Raw genomic sequence first — 22,857 nt, 5'->3', positions numbered from 1 at the left:
AACAAAATTAAGCCAGCTGTGGTGGCACATACCTTCAATTCCAGCACTTGAGAGGCAAAGGCAGGTGGATTGCTGTGATTTTGAGGCAAGCCTGGTCTACACATTGAGCTGTAAGACAGCCAGGACTACAAAGAGAGACCCTGTCTCAAAAAAACAATAAATGAATAAAAGAATTTGAATAAATAGTAAAAGGGCCGAGAATGTAACTCAGCAGTAGAGTGCTTGTCCAGCAAGCCAAGGCTCTAAATCCAACCCCAAGGATAAGGAAAAGAAAAGGGAGGCTGGGCGGTGGTGGCGCACGCCTTTAATCCCAGCACTTGGGAGGCAGAGGCAGGTGGATCTCTGTGAGTTCGAGACCAGCCTGGTCTACAAGAGCTAGTTCCAGGACAGGCTCCAAAACCACAGAGAAACCCTGTCTCGAAAAACTTAAAAAAAAAAAGAAAAAAAAAATAAAAGAAAAGGGGAAAACCCCTAGGGTTCCTGCCTTCCTGAGGTTCAGTCTCCTTTTTGTTTGAGACAGGGTTTCTCTGTAGCTTTGGAACCTGTCCTGGAACTTGCTTGCTCTTGTAGACCAGGCTGGCCTCAAACTCAGAGATCCACCTGCCTCTGCCTCCCGAGTGCTGGGATTAAAGGCGTGTGCCACCACTGCCCAGCTTCAGCCTCTTTTTACCTGTCAGTTCTCTATCTTTACAAAGGCAGCATCCCATAAGCATTCTAACCATTTACATGACTGCCTACATGTCAGTTTTTTTATGTTTTGAGACGGGCTCTTAACTATCTCAAAGCTGGAAGTTTTAGCTAGGCTGACTAGTCAGCAAGCTCCCAGGATTCACCTTTTTCCACTCCCAGAGCTGAGGTCACATGTATAGCCATGCCTAATGGGTATCGGAGGTTTAAACTCAAATCCTTTTGCTTTCACAGTGAGCCATCACCCCAGTTCCCACATTCTTTGAAAATAATACCTCCTCCCAGACATCCTTCTGAAAAACCAAAGCTGGTCCAAAACTTCAATGATACAAGTCCAAGTGTTGCTGGTAAGTCACCTTCATAAGCACACCACCACCAGCATCTACTCTACTGCACTCACGGGATGGGTTGGCGCCTTCTGACCACATGCTGAACAAGCCCAACAAGGGTCCTGACCTAGTCCCATAGTCTTTAAAGTATATTTTTTCTTCATGCTGCTGGGGAGAAGGATCCCAAGGCTTTGTACTTTTTTTAAGTAAAGAGCATGCCTACTACTGAGCCACACCCCAGTCCCTCACTGGGGGATCCTAGGCAGGGGCTCTACCACTGAGCCACACCCCAGCCCCTTACTGGAGATTCGAGGCAGAGGCTCTACCACTGAGCTATGTCCCCAGCCCTCAATGGGGGACTCTAGGTACGGGCTCTGCCACCAAGCTGTGCCTTCACCCTATCCAATGACCTCTGAATGCCATCTTGGCTTCTTGTTCTGAAGGACCCCTATCCTCTTCTACTTTAGCACATGCTTTAGTGCTGTGTCTGGTTATGCCTTACGTCTTTTCTTCCTCCAGCACTCGGTTCAGATGTCCCCTTTCAGAAAACTCTCCCTGACTCCCTATCCTGGACAGGTTAGGTGATTTCTCTTGATTCTGCTTGTCAGTCCTGCCCACTATGGGTCGCCACTGTTTGGTCACCCTACTAGACCATGGAGAGAGGAAAGACACAGGATCTGCAGGTGGACCCCACAATCCAAGGGCTACTTTGGCCAGCTACTAGCAGAGTGACCTTAGAATCACTCTCTACACTGAGGTCTGCTTCTCTGTGTATAAACAACAGGTGACCCCTCCACCTGCCATCCCCAGGCCCAGATTTGGGGTGCACTGAATGAGCATGCTGTGCAGCATTGCACTCTGGGATACAGGTATGTACAAGTGCATCATGAATGAGTGTATCACAGGTGAGTGTCCACGTGAAGGTATGTATGAGTGAATCACAGGTGTATGTCCAGGTGAAGGTATGTATGAATGCATCACAGGTGTGTATGTGTGTACAGGCATGTGTGACTATGGGTGTTACCAATGCTCTCTCAGTGACTCTATCCCCTGCCCCTGTCTTGCCCGCCCTCTACCTTACCCCCCAACTCACCTGTTTGAGCACTGTGATCTTTGAGTCATTGGTGATCAGCGCTGCCTGGTTTAGAAGATCCACCACCTGGAAGGAGGGATGAGCCAGGTATCACACACAGCCTGTCTTGCCGGGCCAAGCCAGTCGCCACAGTCCTCCTAAGCTCTGCTGCCTGGGCAGTGTCATGCAAAGGCAGGGGTCACACTCTCACTACCAAGCCCTCAGCTCTACTCACTCACCCTCTCAGAAGTGGTCATGCCATCAATGCCTGGTCCTTCCTCTTGTGTGAAAAACTGCGATGCCACACTCCGGCGGGTGACACTGTCCCCGCTGCCACTTGCCATAACTGCTGTAAGGTTCTCCCTGAAAAAGAAACTAGTAAGTTTCCCTATCCAGTCCTCCTTCCTTTTTTTTTTTTTTTTTTTTTTTTTTGATTTTCGAGACAGGGTTTCTCTGTAGCTTTTTGGTTCCTGTCCTGGAACTAGCCAGTCCTCCTTCCTTTAGGCTGCATATAGAGCTTATGTTCATGGGCAGGGCATCCAATGCCAGGAGAACGATATCCCAGTCAGAGGCACAATGCTTCATCTCCAATACTTTTTATTATTTTCTTAAACACAGGATGTCAGGTAGGTTGGGCTGGTCTAGTAGTCAAAGATGGCCATCAATTCCTACTCCTTCTGTCTGTGCCTCCCAAGAGCTAGAATTACAGGTGTGCACAGCCACATATGGTTCCAGGCCAGTCAGGGCTGCATAGTGAGATCCATCTCAAGAAAAAGAAAGAAAGAAAGAAAGAAAGAAGGAAGGAAGGAAGGAAGGAAGGAAGGAAGGAAGGAAGGAAGGAAGGAAGGAAGGAAGGAAGGAAAGAAAGGCCACCTACAATTAGGTGCGATGGTGCCTATCTCTCATCTCAGCATTTTCAAGATGCAGGTAGATGAAAAACATCAGGAGTTTAAGGCCAGCCTCAGTTACATAGCGAGTTCAAAACCAGTCAGAGCTTCTTCATATTGTCTCCAAAAAAAAGAAAGAAAGAAGACCCATTGCAATACAGCATCCTTAAGCCGTTCCTTCTGTGAAAGTGAGGGAGATGAACTTCCACACAGCATAAAGTCATACTGACAAGTCCATGAGATGACTGAGAGCAGACATCACGTACAGCAAACAGCACAATCTACCCAAGAGCTCTTACACAGGCAGACAGGCTGCAAAGGCACACCTACATACAGAAGGGCTCTACAAGCTGAGGGACAGCGCTGCAGAGCATGTGCAAGGTCCCGTGTGGCACAGGATGGACCCGGGATAAATGAGCAATCCAACAGACAACAGGGCTGTAAAAAGAAAACGAGAGGGAAGCCGGGCAGGCGCACACACTCTAGTCTTAGCAGTCTTGGAGTCTGAGGCAGGAGGATTATGAGTTCTAGCCCAGCTGGATAGCTAAGCAAGACCCTGTTTCAAGAGAAAGGAAGGATTATGGAAAATGGAAAGTCTCTATACACTGACAGAACTCTGTGAGCACCAGCAGAGTGAAAGAGAGAGTTGAGAGGGAGATCTGGTAAATGAAGAAAACCAAAGTCAGGGTCGTATAATCCTGGCAGTCAGAAGGTGGAAGTGGGACTGGAGAGTCGGCTCAGTGGGTAGAGTACTAGCTGCTCTCCAGAGAACCTGCATTTGTTGATCCCCAGCAACCATATGACAGCTCAGAACTGTAAAGCTAGTCCTGGGGGATCTGAAACCCTCTCTGGCCTCCGCAGGTACATTGCACATACTTGATATTGAAACATAAATGCAGCATAACACCCATACATATAAAGATTAAATTTAAACAAATAAATTAGTCCTAAATTATGTAACTGAAAATCTAAAAGACAGCATTGGACGTAACTAAATTTAAATGGATTTAACCTATAAACTAAACAGAAACATTCTGCTAGACATCACAGGCTAATAAATGTTTAGTTGGGCAGTGATGGTGCACGTCTTTAATCCCTTTAATCTAGAGTTCCAGGACAGTCAGGGCTACACAGAGAAATATACATACAAACATACATAAAAGTAATAAGTCTACTGAAAAGGCTAGAGTGAAAGTAACTTGGTGGTCTCTGTGGATTATAAACCCTAGCCACTCTGGCCTCAAACTCAAGAGATCCACCTGCCTCTACCACCCAGCTAAAGTTAGCCCGGCTAACTGTTCTCTTTTTGAGTCAGATTTGAAGGGCTGTCACTCCCACATCTTGCTTAGAGTCAGGGTCATAGTCACAGTCCTGCCCTCAAGACCTACAAAGTCCTCTATACGCTAGCCTTGTCTCCCTCTGGCCTCTTTGCAGTCAGCTCACCCCACCCTGCACACCCCTTTCTCTAAGTCTATTTCTTCTCTTGCCCGCAGAGATCCAGTCTTTCCTCCCTAGGGAGGCCTTCCCCACTCCAAATTTACACACACACCCTGCGCAATCCAATCTGTTCCTTTTGTCTCATGCTACTGACCATCACCATGCCCCATGTCTGTTCATGAAGCAAAGGGGCGTGGCCACCAGCCACCACACACCACAATGCTCCTTGGACCAGAAGGTAAGAAACTGTCCACTCTTTTTCTGGATGATACATCAAGAACCATCAAAACTTTTCTTTCTCTTTGCTTTACTCTTCAATTTTCTAGATTTTGTTTTGTCTTGAGTATATATTCCTATTTTTCTTTTTAACTATTTTTCAATTATTAAAACGATGTTCAGCTGCCCATCGGTATCAGAGATTGGCCCAAGGGTCCACTTCAGATCAAAATTCAGTCCCTTATTTAAAATAGCACTGTTTGGCCAGATGGGTGGCATATCCTTTTAATTCCAGCACTAGCAGCAGAGGCAAGATGATCTCTGAGGGCCACTCTGTTTTAAAAAAAAAAATCAGTACTGTTGGGGCTGAGGACAGAGCTCAGTTGGTACTCAGTTGTTTAATAAGCACAAAGCTCCAGGTTTCATCCCCAGCACCACAGAAAAGCAGTGGTGTAAAATTCAAGATCATCCTCCACATACAGTGAGCTGGGAAGCCAGGCTGGGCCAGGAGACCTTACCACAAACAAAAGGGCAGTGTTCAAGTGAAACCCATACACCCTCTGGCACACGTTAAAACCATCTCTCACTGGGCGCTGAAGGCACCCCGCCTTTAATCCCAGCACTTGGGAGGTAGAAGCAGGCGGATCTCTTGAGAGTTCAAGGCCAGCCTGGTCTACAGTGTGAGTTCCAGGCAGCCAGAGCTGTTACACAAAGAAATCTTGTCTCAAAAAAGAAAATGGAAAAAAACTCTCCCCAGCTGACTAGAGATGGAACCCAAGGCCTCTGTGCTCCACCATTGAGCTATAGCCTCAGTCCTTTTTGCTGTTTAGAGACAGGGTCTCACTAAGTTGCCGAGGCTGCCAGTAAACTCATTCTGTAGTCTGTCAAGGACTAGAACTCTGTGATCCTCCTGCCTCAGTTTAAAAGTAGCTGAAGACAGCCGGGCGGTGGTGGCGCACGCCTTTAATCCCAGCACTCGGGAGGCAGAGGCAGGCGGATCTCTGTGAGTTCGAGACCAGCCTGGTCTAGCTAGTTCCAGGACAGGCTCCAAAACCACAGACAAACCCTGTCTCGAAAAACCAAAAGAAAAAAAAAAAAAAAGTAGCTGAAGTAACAAACAGGTCCCTACCACTAAGCCTGGCTTAAATCATCTCCAGATGACTTAAAATACCTAATGCAGTATAAATACAATTAAATGTTGTTACATTGTATTGTTTAGGGACTGATGCTTTTAAAAAAAAAAAAAGCTTCACATGGTCAATGTTAATTGGTTTCCTGAATATTTCAATCTAAGATTGGCTGAATTAACACATGTGAACTTCTGGATAGATGGCTGTCAACTTGTACATAAACTATTTTCTATTTCACTGTTTTTCTCTTAATAAATGCTAGAGCTCAGTCTATTTTTCTTTTTTTCAACACCTGCAAATCATTTTAATACATAAATGTAATTACTGATTTCAGCCAGCTGCCTACTGAATAGTTGCGATTCTTGCAGTCTGGCTATCTGAAACATTAAGGCTGCCTACTCCCTCCCCTTGCTGGATCTTAGCGGTGAACTGCTCCTCCCACAAGGAAGTACAACTCCCCTGTTACCCTAAGGAGTGGATCTCCTCCGAGTTTTTTGTTTTTTTTTTTTTGTTTTTTTTTTTCATTCATTCATTCAACGAACATCAACTGAGCCAGTCCAGTGTGGGATGTGCGCTGTGCTGGGAACCAGGTTCGGACCGAGACACACCCAGTCCTCGCCCACACAGAGCTCAGGATCAGCGGCATCTTTAGACAGCACAGAAATAAAACCTTAATAACAAAGTCGACCACACGTGAAGGGAGGGAAAAGCACGGGGACCTATGAGAGCCTTCAGCTGGAGGATTTGGGGAGAGGGTGGGAAACCGGGGCTTCATAGGAGAAGTGACGTGCGGTGCCGAGTCCCCCAACCCCAAGGATGAAAGGGAGTTACTCAGACCGATGGATAACAGAATGTTTCCAGAGTGGAGGAATGGGGGCCGGGGCGGAGGGGGGGGGGCACAGCCTGTGCAAAGGCCCCGAGGCGGGAAGGCACATGGCCGGTCTGAGGTCGTGAAGAGCCAGTTGCAGCTATGCTCAGCGGAGGATGAGCCAAGGCGCAGACTGGCGGAGGAGGTCTGCGGGCGGACTTCTGCGGGGGCCACGCTGGAACTTGGACCGCGAGGGATTGGGTAGCCAAGGAAGCGTCCTAGGCGAGGGGGTGGGGGGGAGAAGCAAGGGCCCTGGACGCCGCTGCTCCCGGCCCTACCCGAGGCCCTCCCCGCCGCTCGCGCCCCGGCCTCGTCAGCGCCCCTCCTCCCCTCGCCCCAGGCCCTTACGCCGCCACCCGCTCACCGAGGCTCCGGCCTCCGTCCCCCTCGCGCCCCCTCAGCAGCGCCTCTCCATAGACGCTGCCGCCGCCATCTTCCGCTTGCCGCCGTGACACAGCGCAGGCGCTGCACTAGTAGGGCCGCCGGGAAATGGAGTCCCGCACCGCGGCCCGTCCCCGCCCCTACGGCGTGCCGCGTCGGCAGCCGACCGCCCTCCCCGGGTGTCCACCGGGGCGGCCGCCATTTCCGGCCTTCGAGCGCCATGCCTTTTGGGAAATGTAGTTCGTGGTGCGCAGGCGCTGGACGGAAATGGAAATGGAGGCTTCTGGGAAATGGAGTTCTCGGGGGTCGGCGGCCCCACCTCCCTAGACGGCCGACTGTCGTTAGAGTGGAGAGTGCTGTGAGCGGAGCTCCTGGGTCTTGGAGATCTGGTGCCTTAACGGGGTCTGAGCAAAAGCTCTGAGCCTTTCCACCGCTGGCCCTGAGCCTGTACACAGCCTGCAGCATTTGCAGTCGTCGAAAGCCTCAGTCTTCCCGTCTGTCGAATGAGAATGTGCTTTCAAGAATCTCTGCGGGCTACTTACGGTGTCGTACAGAGACCGGTGGAATCCTAAACACTGTCTGCCTCCTCTCCTTCGTGGTGGACATGCGGGGCTCTGGTGTTTCCCTCTCTTAGGTGGAGATGATGGAACACCTCGAGGTGGAAAGATTCCCCCTCCTCTCGCGTTGTGACTCTAGGGCTCTTGGGATCAGCAGTGTGTGGTCTTACACCCCCACCCCGGGTAGCTCCCCCACTCTTCATTCATCGCTAGCTCCCAGGTGCCAGGACTGTGGCTCCCGGTGCCTAAGGTCTGTCTCCTTGCGATCCCGCAGGGGGCGCCCCAATCCGAGCGCGCGGCCCTAGGGGAGGTGGGAGGAGAGCCCGGGGCGGGCCAGGGCGGGGGTGTCCTGGCTATAAAAAGTGACTGCCTCCCAAGGCGCCTGGGCCAGCGGGACTCCCGGGCTGCGATCCTCAGTTCAGAACTCGGGGCCAGTGCTTGCCGAGAGACCGGATCTCTCGGTTCCCCCGGGGGGCCGCAGCCTGGGCGTGTGGGGGCGCAGGCCCGGGGGATGCTGGGCTCGGTGAAGATGGAGACTCATGACCTGGCCGAGTGGAGCTACTACCCGGAGGCGGGCGAGGTGTGTCCTCGGGGATGGCGGAGCGGGAAATGGGGGGGGGGGCAGGTGTGGGGCTGCGGGCTTAAGTGCAAACAGGGGCGGTGTTGTGGGCCCAGGTGAGAGCAAAGACCTGGGGACACAGACACAAGGCATGGGAGCCGGGAACAGGGGGACAAGGCTTGGGAGAGCGATTGAGACAAGCAAGTCGAGGCGATCGTTTGCTTCCAAAGGAAGAAATGTTAGCAAGAAAACCTTGAGGTCACACACTTTAAAGATGTTGAGACCCTGATAAAAATGAACAAATTGGAGGTGGGATTCGGGGCTCTAGGATAGGGGATAGAGCTGGAGGACCTAAAGAAACGAGGTTCAAAGTAGAAAGGACGGGTTAGGAACCCCCACTATGAAAAGTCTGTGGTGGAAGTTTAGGGTTAAAGACGGGGCGGGGGGGCGGGCTTTGGGCGGTTAGGATCAGAATTAGGGTTGGGGATAAAGATCGGCTGGAGAACCTTATAAGGTAGGGGCCAAAATAAGGGTTATCAGGGTCCTTTTGGAGAACTTACTGTAACAGGTGGCTTAGGTAGACTAGCCCTCAGATGACGTCAGCCTTGGGAGATCAAAAGACATATGGGCATGCACACCTGTGTGGCAGGAATCAGTCTTCACCTCGCATCCTTACCATGACCTTCAGCAGGGACCCCCTTCAGACTATGCACAATCTAGTCATTGCTAGATTTACCTTAGTTCCTTCGCCGACCAACAGAAAGTCCCTCTTCACGTCTAACTCCTATTTGTCCTGGTGCAAGGGACTTATTCTTTGTTCAGTTGCCCTGTAATCCATATTGTGATGATGGGGAAAGGACATGAGGTTCTGGACCCATAGATCCTAACCTAGGAGACTTAAGGTGTGTGTGGGGGGGGGGAGACTGGAATGGCGGGGCTCACCAACAGCCATTTAGTAGTTGAGGGGGGTAACTAGGGACTGTATTTTCAAGTTGTAGGGTTGGACTCCTGACTTGGCCAGGGGCCTGGGAGGGGGCCTGTCCTGGGTCTGGGGAGGGGTTAAGGGGGCAGAGCTGGGGAAGGGATTGGGACTGTGGGGAGGTGGGAGGGAGAGGACTGGAGATGTTGGTAATATTATGGGGAAGGCAGAGGCCAGGGTGGTCCGTGGAGGCTTTCAGGTGTTTGGGAGTGTGATCAGTGGGTTTAGGGTCAGCCCCAAATAGGTCCTTCTGGGGACACAGCTAAAGAAGTTAGTCTGGGGGAGGGAGGGTCTAGGGAGGAGAAACTAAAGTTTGGGGGTGGCGTGTGGATGGCCCCCCACCCAGTTTAGGAGACAGTGTATATGGAGACTGTCAGAAATTGACAGAGCAGTCGTGGTGCTCCGTGCCTGTAAACCTAGCACTTGGAAAACTGAGGCAGGAGGATGACAAGTTTGAGGTCGGCTACATAGCAAGTTCCAGGACATCATGACCTGCTACAGAATGAGATCTTGGGGAAGGGGAGTGAGGAGAGGTCAGCCTAAATGTAACTTTGGAAGAGTCAGCATAAGGAAAGACTGGATGGTTTGGAACTACTGTTGAAGGTCCGTGTTCTCCCCCATCCCCGCTTTCCCCCACCCCCTACCCCCCACCCCTTTCCTCTGCCATGCACCGCAGGGTACTGGCAGTATTGGCAGCACCTGCCGCTTCTCAGCAGGAAAGCCCACCTCTCTCTTGCTCTTGAGAACAATGGGTGGGCTACATTCCGCTAGGACTAAGAATAGGCAAGACCCCTCTGATGGCTTCTGCTGGGGGGGGGCGCAGAGAGGTTAATACCCGTGTCCTACTGTGGCCAGCTGGCTCTTGGAGAGTGACCATCCTGGAAGAAACCCATAGAACCTTAGGCTTCTACACATTACCTGTCCCAACATCCCCTCCCCCCGTTTTAGAGATGGGCAGTAGGGCACCCTGCAGGGTGCTGGGGTCCTCAGGTTGGGTTTGGAACTGGAAGTGTCTCCCTGCTGCCTAGCACACCCTTCTCCAGAAACAATAAGGAAATGAAAAGGGAGAAATTGCCGCCTCCCAGGTGGGGATGCAGGTCCCCTGAGGGCTTCCCCCCACTCTCAGCCGCACCCTGAGTAGGGGAGATCCGGTTCAGACCCGGACATCAGGGGTTCATCCCAGCCTTGGGGCGTGGGAAAGCCTAGGGTGGATTAGAGCAGCTGGAGTGCTTGAGGTCAGACCTCAAGAAGAACTTCCTGGTGGGTGGGGAGCCAGAAAAGGAAGGTCCTGAGGTCCCAGGGTTGGAGAAGTAGAGTGAGGTACAAAGGGATTAAGAGACTCTGGATCCCCCGCCGCCCCAAAGCCATCACTTTTCCCTTCGAAGGGGAGGAGCAGAAGCAGTGGAGGAGGGTAGGAACCAGGCTCCTGGGGGTTAGGCTGCACATGGGGCTTGGGGGAAGGGAGAGAGAGAGTCAAAGAGGGGGGAGACTGAGGCCAACAGATGAGTTGGTGAGCGACAAACTGGATGGGAGAGGGAAGAGATGGATGGGGGGCAGACACTGGAAGGGGAGGGGTGCAGAGCTTCTGGGCTGCAGCGGGAGGGACACACGGAGGGAGGATAGCAATGGCCCGTGCTGGAGCCGGGGTGGTGGTAAACACCTTTAATCCCTGCACTAGGGAGGGGGAGGCAGGAGAATTGCCATACATCTGGAGGCAGCCAGGGACCATAGCAAGACCCTCTGTCAGAGGGAGGGAAGAAGGAATAACATTGTGCGAGACCTAACAAAAAGAGCTGCCTGCAGAGCCCAGTGTGGTGGAAATACCTGGAAAGTCAGCCTTTGAGGAGTGGGGGCAGGAGGGGCAGGAGTTCAAGGCTATCCTTGTCTGTATAGCAAAAGCTTCCTGTGGGGGGTGTCGGGGGGGGGGGAGGTGGCTCAATAGTTAAGAGTGCTGTACTGCTCTTGCAAAGGACCTGAGTTCGATTCCCAGCATCCACATTAGGCAGCTCACAACTGCCTATAATTCCTGATCCAGGAAATCTGAAAGCCTTTTCTGGCCTCCCTCAGCACCCACACTCACTTGCACATACCCAAAACAGATACCTACATAGAATGAAAAAAATTTAAAAAAAAAAAAACCTACCTGGGGCTGTAGCACGCTTGGTAAAATGTTTGCCTGCTGTGCAAACAGCCCTGGCTTTGGTCCTCTGGTTCTGAGCATGATCTAAAACAGGCATGCTGCCCATACGTGTAATCTCAGCTCTTGGGAGGTAGAGCAGAAGAATCAGGAGTTCAAGATTATCCTAGGTTAGCTCAAGGATAGCCTGGGCTACAGAATACTCTTGTCAAAGGGAGGAAGGAGGGAAGGGAGAAAAGAGCTACCTGGAGGCGTAGGTAGTTGTCACCTGTCCCTGACTCCCTAAGCTGTTCTGACAGCTCCCTTTGTTCTCTGGACCTCAGGTCCAGCTAATTCTCACAGTGTCAGAGAACCAGAAACCTACTGGTTTCCATTCAGTCAGCACCAAGTCTAAGGTCCCTCCAGAGCCGTGAGATCCCAGCTGGGAAAGGGGAGGGTGCTCAGGCATATGGAAGACTGGAAGAGTGAGGAGGGAGGATAGTGGGGAGACAGGGTAGGTATATCTAGAAATAGGAGGGCCATCCAACAAGCTTAGTGTTTTTGCTGCTCTTTAGGATCACTGACTTCCGGGTAGACTGTCGGCTCCACAAGGGTGGGCATGTCTGGCTGTCCTGACTGCAGCTTTTATAACATGGTCCAGGACATCCGTTATGCCCAGGTTCTGGACTCCCAGGGTCCTTTCTCTTCCTGTGTGTCCCTCACCCACTGACAACTTCTCTGGGCCATAGCAGACTCAGCTGTAAAGTGGGTGTCAAAAGAACTCTTTAAGCAAGGAGTGTAGCTCAGTGGTAGAGCCCCTGCCTAGGATCCCCCAGTGAGGGGCTGGGGTGTGGCTCAGTGGTAGAGCCCCTGTGTAGTGTGTGTTATTCAAGTCTCTGCACTAACCATAGAACATGACAATATCACAGTAATAATTGCGTACACACATATGTCTTTAAGAAGTACAGACAATACCTGTGAAATGCTTGGGTCACTCCTGGCACAGTGTAGATGATGGGCAAATGCCTGTTAAAGCTGGGAATGGCGGTACCTACCTATAATCCCAGCACTAGGGAGGCTGAGGCTGTTGCAGAAGGAGTTAGAGGCCAGCATGGGTTGCATGGCAAGACCCTGTCTTAAAAAAAACCAAAAACCTCCAAACTAGCTGAAAAATGCGCAGGTGCTGATTTGTTATTTAAAAAAAAAAAAAAAAAAGCATTTCAATATGTAACCCAGATTTTTCTTTGGTGCACATTGATCCTCCTGCCTTGGCCTCGCGGGTGCCAGGATCACAGGCGTGAGCCACCACTGTGAGCCTGCCTGTGATTCTGGGAAACACAGCAGTGTATATGGAGCTAAGGGCACATGTTCTTCTATGTGAACATTTCTGAAAATGGGGCGCATTTGTAAATTCTTCAAAGTTTATCTCGTTTGTTTAGATAGGTAGAAGTGTGTGTGTGCACATGCATGAGCATATTTCTGTGTGGGCACGCATGTATCTGTGTTGTTGCCACACATACACACTGTTGGAGAGGAGACTTCTTGCAGGAAATGGAGATCTGACCCCCTCTTTTGGCCTCCTTGGCCACCAGGCACCGATGTTATATACACCCATAAATGCAAGCAAATCAATCATATACATAAAATAAAATTTTAAAAAGAACAAGAAAAATGTAAAGCCACTGATTTGTTACATAAATCAACCTTTCAGCTCACTTGGCTAACTTTGATTCATTTCTCAATTATTTTCAGATCAGATAATTGATTTCTCAATTTTATTGTGATCAGAACTTCTTCCTGCCCTCCCCACTCACCTTTTTTAAGATATGAAGCCCTGGCTAGTCTAAAAGTTGCTATGTAGATCAGGCTGGCCTTGATTGCCTGTGTTTGCCTCCTGGATGCTGGGATTAAAGTTAGGTACCATGTGCCTAGCAAGGAGACATTTAAAATCTATTATTACATTTTAAATATAATTATTATTATTTGTTTGTTTTGTTTTTCTAGACAGGGTTTCTCTGTAACTTTGGAGCCATTCCTGTTTTGTTTTGGTTTGGTTTTTGGTTTTGGGGGACAGGGTTTCTCTGTAGCTTTGGAGCCTGTCCTGGAACTAGCTCTTGTAGACCAGGCTGGTCTCGAACTCACAGAGATCCGCTTGCCTCTGACTCTCTAGTGCTGGGATGAAAGGCGTGCGTCACCATTGCCCGGCTTTAAAGATTAATTTTAATTATGTATATGTGTGTGGTTATGTGCCTATGAGGGCAGGTGCTCCAGAAGGCGAGAGGTGTCATATCCCGCGGGGTCTAGAATTATAGGAAGTTGTGAGATGCCCAATGTGGATGCTGGGAACTGTCCTCCTGTCCTCCTGAAGAGCTCTCCAGCCCCCAACCCTCTCTATACTATTAAAACATGGCTGAAGCAGGGCGTGCCAGCCTTTAATCCCAGCACTCTGGAGGCAGAGGCAGGCGGATCTCTGGTCTACAAAGCAAGTTCCAAGACAGCCAAGGCTACAGAGGAAAACCTTGTCTCAAAAACAAAGCCAGTAAATAACTGATGATTGAAGGCCCCAAACGATTTCATGGCTTTGTTTTTCAGAGTCTTGCTAGGTAGCCGCCTCCTGCCCCTCCTTCCCCACTGCTGGGCTCTCAGGCCTGCTGTAGCTTCTATTGTGCTGGGTTGTGGCCATTGATAATTGTTGTATTCAGAAGTAAAATTTTGCCTTTAACCCCAGCACTTGGGACACAGAGGCAGGTGGATCTCTGTGAATTCAAGGCCAGCTTTGTCTACAAAGCAAGTTCTGTGACAACCAGGGCTACACAGAGAAACCCTGTCTCGAAAAACCAAAAAAAAAAGCAAAGCTTTAAAATCATTTAAAATTTAAAAATATGCATTCATGTATTTTTTTTTGTTTGTTTTTGTTTTTTTGTTTTTCGAGACAGGGTTTCTCTGTAGATTTGGTGCCCGTCCCGGAACTAGCTCTTGTAGACCAGGCTGGCCTCGAACTCCCAGAGATCCGCCTGCCTCTGCCTCCTAAGTGCTGGGATTAAAGGGCATTCATGTATTTTAAAGCCATGTTTATTTACATGCATTTATTATTTGTATATCTATGTGACCACAAACGTCATGGTACACAACTTTCAGAAATCAACTCTCTCCTTTTCCCATGTGGGTCTGAGGATCGAACTCATGTTGTTAGGGTTCCAGGCAAGTGCCTTTACCTGCTGTGCCATTAGCTAACCCTAATTTAGTTAATTATTGTTTTCTTTCTTTCCTTTTTATTTATTTATTAGTTTTTTATTTTTGAGACAGGGTTTCTCTGTGTAGCTCTGGCTGTCCTCGAACTCACAGAGATCCACCTGCCTCTGCCGCTCCCTCCTGAGTGCTGGGACTAAAAGTGTGTACCACCTACACCACCACCACCTCACCCTAATTTAGTTTAAAATAGCAATCATTTAATAGTATAACTAAGGGGTTTCAGATGCTGTTTAACAAGGATATTGAAGCCCAGCGGTGGTGGCGCACGCCTTTAATCCCAGCACTTGGGAGGCAGAGGCAGGTGGATCCCTGTGAGTTTGAGGCCAGCCTGGTCTACAGGAGCTAGTTCCAGGACAGGTTCCAAAGCAACACAGAGAAACCCTGTCTCAAAAAACAAATAAACAAACAAAAAGGATAGTGAGTTTGAGAGCAGCATTAGCTACACACACAGTGAGGTTCTGTCTCAAAGACAAATAAATAAATGGAATTTAGTGAGAAGAGAGACGCTGTCCTCTACTTTTGCTACACAGCTGGCAAGATCTGAGAGCACATGCTAGACCTTTGGCCATTGCACTAGCGGATGTCACAGATCAATGAAAAGCTCGCTATGCACTCGTAGGACAGAGGGTACAAAAGGTTGACAAAATCTTTCTTTTTTGATTTACTAGAGATTTAATCCAGGCCCTCCTGTATGCTAGATAAGCAGTCTACCACTGAGCCACACCCCAGCTCTCACTGGGGCATTCTAGGCAGGGGCTCTACCACTGAGCCACACCCCAGCCCCTCACTGGGGGATTCTAGGCAGGGGCTCTACCACTGAGCCACACCCCAGCCCTCACTGGGGGACTCTAGGCAGGAGCTCCACCACTGAGCCACACCCCAGCCCTCACTGGGGCATTGTAGGCAGGGGCTCTACCTCTGAGCCACATCCCCACATCCCAGCCCCTCACTGGGGGATTCTAGGCAGGGGCTCTACCACTGAGCCACACCCCAGCCCTCACTGGGGGACTCTAGGCAGGAGCTCCACCACTGAGCCACACCCCAGCCCTCACTGGGGCATTGTAGGCAGGGGCTCTACCTCTGAGCCACATCCCCACATCCCAGCCCCTCACTGGGGGATTCTAGGCAGGGGCTCTGCCACTGAGTCACACCTCCTGCCCTTTTTATTATGTTTTGGGTCAATATCCTAGAAGCCTCTCTGAAGCCCAGGCTGGCCCTGAATTTGTGATTATTAGCTTCCCAGGTAGCTGGAATCACAGACTGTACCACCAGGCCTGGTAGAACTGACAATTTTACTGTGATTTTGAAAATGGTTTTGAAGTTGGTAAGTGATGGCCCATGACTTTTAATCCCAGCACTCAGGAGGCAGAGGAAAGTAGATCTATCTCTGTGAGTTCAAGGCCAGCCTGGTCTACAAGGAAGTTCCAGGACAGCCAGGGCTGTTACACAGAGAGACCCTGTCTTGAAAAGAAAAAAAAAAAGGAGAGAGAGAGAGAAAAGAAAAATGGTCTTGAGCCAGCCTAGCCAGGTGTAGTGATCCTTTGGGGGTGGATTAAGAGCTCAAGGTCATTTGGCAGTGGTGGTGCACACCTTTAATCTCAGCTCTCAGGAGGCAGAGGCAGCCTGGTCTACACAGTGAGACTGTGTGCTAAACAACAAGAATTAAAACATGAAAATGGCCCTGACCTGGCGGATACCTGAAACCGGTTTCAGAGACTCTCTCAGGTGTTTGAGACCACCTGCACTTCCTTCCCAAGCCCGTGTTCAAGCGTGACTTTGAAGGCGTGGAAAGGGACAGAACCCTGAGTGCAAATGGGCAGGTAACTACTCCCGAGAGAGGGAATGGTGGGAGGGACTCGTAGAAAAGGCAAGATGGGCAGATGAGCGGGCTATGACGGCCCACGCCTGTATTCCCAGCAACTGGAAGGTAGAGTCAGGAGGATGGAGAATTCCAAATCATCTTGGCTGCGTAGCGAGTTAGGGGCTGGTTAGGGCTGTGCTGTGTGAGCCTCTCTTGAAAAGACATAAATGGACCTGTATTCAGGAGCTCCTTTGCTGAGGAAGGAAGTGAGGAGCCACTGACCTCATCTCTGTTTCTTTGGCCGCAGGTGTACTCTCCAGTGACTCCCGTGCCCACCATGGCCCCTCTTAACTCCTACATGACCTTGAACCCTCTCAGCTCTCCCTACCCTCCAGGAGGGCTTCAGGCCTCCCCACTGCCTACAGGACCCCTGGCACCTCCAGCCGCCACAGCACCCCTGGGGCCCACCTTCCCAGGCCTGGGTACTGGTGGCGACAGTGGAAGCAGTACTTCCGGCTATGGAGCCCCAGGGTCCGGGCTGGTACCTGGCAAGGAGATGGCAAAGGGGTACCGGCGTCCACTGGCCCATGCCAAGCCACCATATTCCTACATCTCTCTCATCACTATGGCCATCCAACAGGCGCCAGGCAAAATGCTAACCCTGAGTGAGATCTACCAATGGATCATGGACCTCTTCCCATACTACCGGGAGAACCAGCAACGCTGGCAGAACTCCATCCGGCACTCGCTGTCCTTCAATGACTGCTTTGTCAAGGTGGCACGCTCCCCAGACAAGCCGGGCAAAGGCTCCTACTGGGCCTTACATCCCAGCTCCGGGAACATGTTTGAGAATGGTTGCTACCTTCGGCGTCAGAAACGCTTCAAGCTGGAGGAGAAGGCGAAGAAAGGAACCACCAGGAATGGCGCGGTGGGGTCAGCCACCTCTGCCACAACCACAGCGGCCTCAGTAGTCACCTCTCAGGCTCAGACCCAGCCTACGCCTTCTGAGCCCGAGGCCCAGAATGGGGAAGATGTGGGGGGTCTGGACTGTGCCTCTCCCCCTTCTTCCACACCCTATTTCACTGGCTTGGAGCTCCCAGGGGAACTGAAGTTGGATGCACCCTACAACTTCAACCACCCCTTCTCTATCAACAACCTGATGTCAGAACAGACACCAGCACCTTCCAAACTGGATGTGGGGTTTGGAGGCTACGGGGCTGAGAGCGGGGAGCCAGGGGTCTACTACCAGAGCCTCTATTCCCGCTCTCTGCTCAACGCATCCTAGCAGGGCAGCTGGGAACACGGTGATGGGGGCTAACTGTGACGGACACCAGGTTCTTGAGCTCTGGTCCTTCTGGTCACACTTTACTTGTCCCAATGATCAGCATGTTATTTGGTGTATTACTGTGATGACCCACTGGCTACTGTGGTAACTGCCGTGGACTCCCTGGTGGGCCTTGGGTGGCGGTGTGGTGACGGCAGCTCCGCTGGGTGCACTATGAAAGCTGCCATACTGAGTGAAGCCGTTGGCTGACCCAGTGGGTCTCCATGTTGGATGACATATTGTGTGGCCCTTCAGAAGCTGTGGTGGACATCTGGATTGACCGTCTGAATGTGTGGCTGTCATGCCACATCTTTTTCGGCCCACTGTTTCCTGGGATGACTTCTTTTGTTTTGGCAGACTTCTTGATATAACAGATGCCAAGTTGGCCACCACATCACACGATGTCTTTTTGACACACTGGATGCACGGAGGGCCACCATATTGGCAAGGTGACATCGCAGCTGTTACCCACCACGATGGCAACCACAGACCTGTCATCACCATCTTCTTGGTGTGGGTCGGGTGAGGGGGTAGAGTCAAGGAAACACTGTGATTTTTCTCTGAAGCCCATCCCCACCCTGGCTATGAGAAAGGGCTGGTGTGGGGTACTCTTCCTGAGGTCAAGTTCTTGCCTGGGACTTGGGATACTGGCTGGGTTTGGCCATTAAAAAGGCATCTTTTAGGTCTCATGAGTGTCTCTTTCTTTGGGGGACCCTGTGGGCTCAAAGTCCTAAATTTGTGTTCCTGTGATCTTCTTCCCATCCTGGAGAGCTGGTGGCCTCTGGGGGGGAAGGGCTAGGGAAATGCAACAACGTGACCTTTGGCTCTTTGTTGTCCCTGACCCCAAGGACAGTTTGCTCAGATAGCAGCCCCCGCAGTAATGGAGCCAGAGGGGAGGTGGCTTTGCCAGTGTCCAAGGCCATCTCCCCACCCCCACTTTGCAGACACACACAACACAACACAGGGGCACGTACACCCGTGCGCATACACACACACACCTGGAACTCTGAGGCTCCAGGAACCTATGGAAACTACGGGCTATTCACTTTGGGGGAAGAAGAATGGGAAAGGATAGAAGACTTGAGGACTTGAGGGGGTGTGTGTGTGTGTGTGTGTGAATTTTTCTTACTTATTTTTGAAAAATGGCTCTAGCTGGGGTCCTCAATCTCATGACAATCCTGCTTCTGCCTTCCACGTGCCAGGATTACAGGAGTGCACACCTGGCTTATACTGATTTATTCTGGTGTTTTCAGTGCTGAGGATGGAACCCAGTGCCCGGAGCACTGGAGCATGCGAAGCAAGCACTGACCTACTGAGCTAGGTCCACTCTGGTCCTGTCACCGTCTCTCTATCCGCCCCCCTTGGCTCTTTTTCTCTGGCCTCCCTCCCTCTCCTGGTTCACAGTTTCTGCTTCTACCTGTCGCCTGGCAGGCGGGTCCCTCTATTTCTGTCGCAGTCCCGCCTTGCCCGGCTGCATGTCACCCCCCCCCCCCCACGTCGCCCCCTGCCTTGCTGGCTCCCAGTTGTCAGCGGTCCCACCAGCCTGGCTGTCCCGGGGAATTCCTCCCGGTTCCTGGAAAAAACAACTGGGGCCGAGAAAAAGGCCCTCAGTCTCCCCGGGCCCGGGCCCTCCCCCGGGCCTGGGGGTCGCCGGCCTGAGGCAGGAAGCCCTGCGGTTTCTGGCTTCTCCCCGGCGGCCTCCGGATCTGGCCCCCGCTCCCCCCCGCCCCCTCTCCCCCCGGCCAACAGCCCAAATATTATTCCGCAGGAGGAGTCGGTGGCGGCGGGAGGAGGCCCAGGTTGAAAGAGGCTTTCAAGGCAGCCAGGTCTGGGGCTTCCTGTCCCCAGGCTCGGGCCTCAGGCTGCCCCATTGGGGACCTCAGGTGGCCTGAGAGGCGGGGTGTTGTTGTAGGGTCCTTAGGGGAGGGTGGGGCCATTCGTCAGGGTGTCTGGTGGCCACCAGCTCGCCTGGCCTCGCCTGGCGTGGGCAGGTGTGACCCCCCACCCCCCAGGGACAGCCGGCTGGTGTCCAACGTGGAAAAGTACCACCGCCAGACGTGGGACAGACAGGAGGACGCCAGGGATGAGGGATGGGTCGGGAATGGGGGTGCGGGGAATATGAGAACATAGAGGGCTGAGTTGTGGGGCTGAAGTGACGTAGTCTAAGGAAAAGCTCTGTGGGTGCGAAACTGAGGCTAGGGGCAGGGTCCCTGCTTGGGCACAGGGCTCTATGGGACACTTTGAGATGAGATAATGACCATAGAGGTGGCCCCAGCTGTTGGGCCAGTGTCTCTGTACTCAGGAGGTGGAGAGGCAGGAGGGTTACCGGTTTGGGGCCAACCTAGGTTACATGTGAGTCTGTGTCTCTTAAGGTGAAAAAAACAACAAGAAGTAATTTGAATAACCCTTGTCTAGGGCCCCTTACTTTATTATGGGAAAAAAACTGAGGGAGAAAGGTGCCTTGACTTGATTAAGGTCACACAGCTAATTATTGGGGTGCTAGGCAGGCCACGAGGCTGAGACTCAGTGCCCTGGACCTCCACTATTCTACTATTCAAGAGGATACCTTCCACTTCCTGCCTCACACACAGAAGCCAGCGCGGGGCAGTACACAGGTGTGTGTGTGTGTGTGTGTGTGAGAGTCCTGTCTGTCATACAGCTCTATATATTTATTTCTTAGCGTCATTTTGATGTTGCTCTTCTTTTGTTCTGTGATGAGTGTCTCAGCATATTGGTGTGTGTGCTTCTGTATCTTTGTCTCTGTTTTGTCAGTTGTCATCGGGTCTGTCACCTTTATCTGTCACTTTCTATGTGCAGCATGGTGTCTCTGTCCCTCAGACCTGTCACTCAGATCTGCCTATATTGGTCACTGTGCGTCACTGTGTCTGTCCACCAATGTGTCACCATCTACCCTGGTGCCAGTGTGTGTGTTACTCACCGCTCAGGCCACAGGTGGGCGTGTCAGGCCCATTGGTGCCAGGACTGCGGCCCGGCCCTGCCTACCCTGGCTGCTGTGGTCCAGGCTGGATGCCTGTTTGCCGTGCCTGCCTCAGGTAAACATGAGGATCCGGAGCTCCAGGACACCTCCCTCACCTCTGCTCCTTACCCTTAGAGCTGCTCCCAGCTCAGCTGGCCCGCAGCCCACTGCCGTGACCCCAGTGTCCCTGCACCTACAGTCCCAGTTCTGGCCTCAACCTGGTCTCTTTCACTCCGTCTCTGTCTTTCTCTCTCTCTCTCTCTCTCTCTCTCTCTCTCTCTCTCTCTCAGCAGTGGTTCTCAGCCCCCTAACGCTGAGGCCCTTTAATACAGTTTCTCATATGGTGCCCACCAGCCGTAAAATTATTATTATTATTATTTTTTTTTTTTTTTTGGTTTTTCGAGACAGGGTTTCTCTGTCGTTTTGGAGCCTGTCCTGGAACTAGCTCTTGTAGACCAGGCTGGTCTCGAACTCACAGAGATCCACCTGCCTCTGCCTCCCAAGTGCTGGGATTAAAGGCGTGCGCCACCACCGCCCGGCTCCGTAAAATTATTTTCATTGCTACTCATAACTGCCATTTTGCTACTGCTATGAATCATAATGTAAATATCTGCTATGCATATGTCCCCTGTGAAGAAGGTTGTTGGGTCCCAAAGGGGTCGTGACCCACAGGTTGAGAAGCATTGCTCCAGGAGCTCATGGAGCTTAGGCTAGCCTGGAGTTCACTGTAGCCGGGATGACCGGGACTCCGGTTTCCTCCTCCTCTACTGCCATAATGCTGACATTACAGGCACGAGCCCCCATGCCCAGTTTAGGGGGTGTTCAGGACTGAATCCAGAGCTGCTTTCACACTAGATAAACACTCTATCAAGGGAACTATGTGCCTAGCCTGTTTTTTATTTTATTTTTTTAATGGAGTGGGGGGGGGGCTGTTATTTGAGATACATAGCCCAGATTGGTCGGCAAACTCAGTTTGTAGCCCAGGAGAACCCCAAACTCTTGTTCCTCCTAACTTTACCTCCCAGGTGCTGGGGTTACAGGCCACCACACCCATGCTCCCTGAATTTTAATCTCTTGCTTTCTCTCTGCACCTACTTCCTCTCGCCTGTGTTCCCTGCCACGGCCCTTTTCTGTCAATCTTTTTCCATCCTTTTCCTTCTCGCCAGCCAAGTTTGTTTCTCAATTTGTCTCCAGCTTCAGATCAGCCATTGTGTCTTTCCCAAGTCTGGGCTCTCCAGCTGCTTTTCTCTTAGTTCAAGTCTTGGCCACAGCGGCAGACTCTGCTGTGCCTTGGCCCTTCAGGGACAGAGCGGCCCCAGCCTCTGGCCCAGCCCGTTGGTATATATAAAAAGGTATAAGCACATCTTATTTATATCTGTATGGGGGCAGGAGGGGCAGACACTGGGGCCTTTGTGTAGCCGCTGCCCGCTGCCCGCCTGCCCGGCACTCCTCTCCCTTCATCTCTGCCACCCGCCCCATTCACTGCCCCCCCTCCACACAAAGGTTCCTGTGGGGCTTGCCAGCTTCCTCTGCCTGCCCTGAGGTGTGAGTGGGCAGGGCACAGGGAGGCAGATGGGGGACCCAGAACTTTTTTTTTCCAGGGCCTAGGAGGTTCTCCCCGTCGTGAAAATTCGGGAAAGAATAGGACTTCTCTACCACGTTGCTGTCTGTATCCGTTGTCCCTGGTTGCCCTCAGGTCCATAGGTGGCCTCTCTCCCCAGGGGTGGGTCTGAGTCTGCCTGTCCATCTACTTTCTCTGGCTCGTGGTTGCTTGTTTGTGGAACCAGGCAGCTTACTACCTCAGGACCTTTGCACAGGTCAACCACACTGATTTCTCTAGGCTTTAGTTTTCATGAACCTGTTCTAAAGATATCACCCTGAGATCCCTTTGCCTGGCCTATCCTTCCTTATGACCTGCGCTCCTGGAGCCGCCATGTTTTAAGGCTCTGTGTCTTCCATTTGAATAGAAGTTCCTGGGGTCAGAAACTGCATTCGTGTCCCCGTTCTGAACCGCAGCAGCATCTGACCCAGGACTTGTCACACAATGGTGCATGAGATTTTGTTTTTTTTTTTAACTGAGGTCAAGGATTCTGTGTACTTGTGCATCCCTTGGACCATGGTCCAAAATGGGCAGAGCTGGGATGAGGGAGGATAGGGACTGTGGGAGCTCAGAAGCGACCTTCCAGGCAGCCTGGCAGTTGGGGAGGCACAGTGAGTAAAGCTGGGAGGGTAAGGAAGAACTAGCCAGGCCGTTTTCACCACATGGGGAACAACTGAGGATTCAG

The 22,857-nt window shown here is 51.5% G+C and overlaps 2 protein-coding genes across 3 annotated transcripts in view; one reads left to right on the top strand and one right to left on the bottom strand.

The window, feature by feature from the left end:
* Positions 1–7,094, bottom strand: part of Sympk (symplekin scaffold protein) — a 31,831-nt gene extending 24,737 nt beyond the window's left edge. Inside the window, exons 1-3 of one of the 2 annotated variants that reach the window (XM_057757850.1) lie at positions 6,991–7,094; positions 2,328–2,451; positions 2,110–2,175 (exon numbers count right to left, since the gene is read on the bottom strand). In XM_057757850.1, coding sequence (XP_057613833.1) covers positions 2,110–2,175; positions 2,328–2,432 — 171 coding nt within the window. In that variant the 5' untranslated portion in view covers positions 2,433–2,451; positions 6,991–7,094. The remainder of the gene's footprint in view (positions 1–2,109; positions 2,176–2,327; positions 2,452–6,990) is intronic. The other variant, XM_057757844.1, reaches the window with a different exon arrangement.
* A 981-nt stretch (positions 7,095–8,075) lies between these two features.
* On the top strand, positions 8,076–17,556 carry Foxa3 (forkhead box A3). Its single transcript, XM_057763373.1, has 2 exons — positions 8,076–8,144; positions 16,579–17,556. The coding sequence occupies exons 1-2, from the start codon at positions 8,076–8,078 to the stop codon at positions 17,554–17,556; spliced, it is 1,047 nt and encodes a 348-aa protein (XP_057619356.1).
* The last annotated feature ends 5,301 nt before the right edge of the window (positions 17,557–22,857 follow it).

Source organism: Chionomys nivalis, chromosome 2 (assembly GCF_950005125.1).
Source record: "Chionomys nivalis chromosome 2, mChiNiv1.1, whole genome shotgun sequence".
Taxonomy (NCBI): domain Eukaryota; kingdom Metazoa; phylum Chordata; class Mammalia; order Rodentia; family Cricetidae; genus Chionomys; species Chionomys nivalis.
The sequence above is the reverse complement of the archived record's forward strand: the minus strand, read 5'-3'. Positions and strand labels throughout refer to the sequence as shown.

Coding starts and splice junctions, on each gene's coding strand:
- Foxa3 (XM_057763373.1), top strand. CDS start 8,076: ATGCTGGGCTCGGTGAAGATGGAGACTCATGACCTGGCCGAGTGGAGC. Junction 8,145..16,578: donor ACTACCCGGAGGCGGGCGAG/GTGTGTCCTCGG, acceptor CTTTGGCCGCAG/GTGTACTCTCCAGTGACTCC.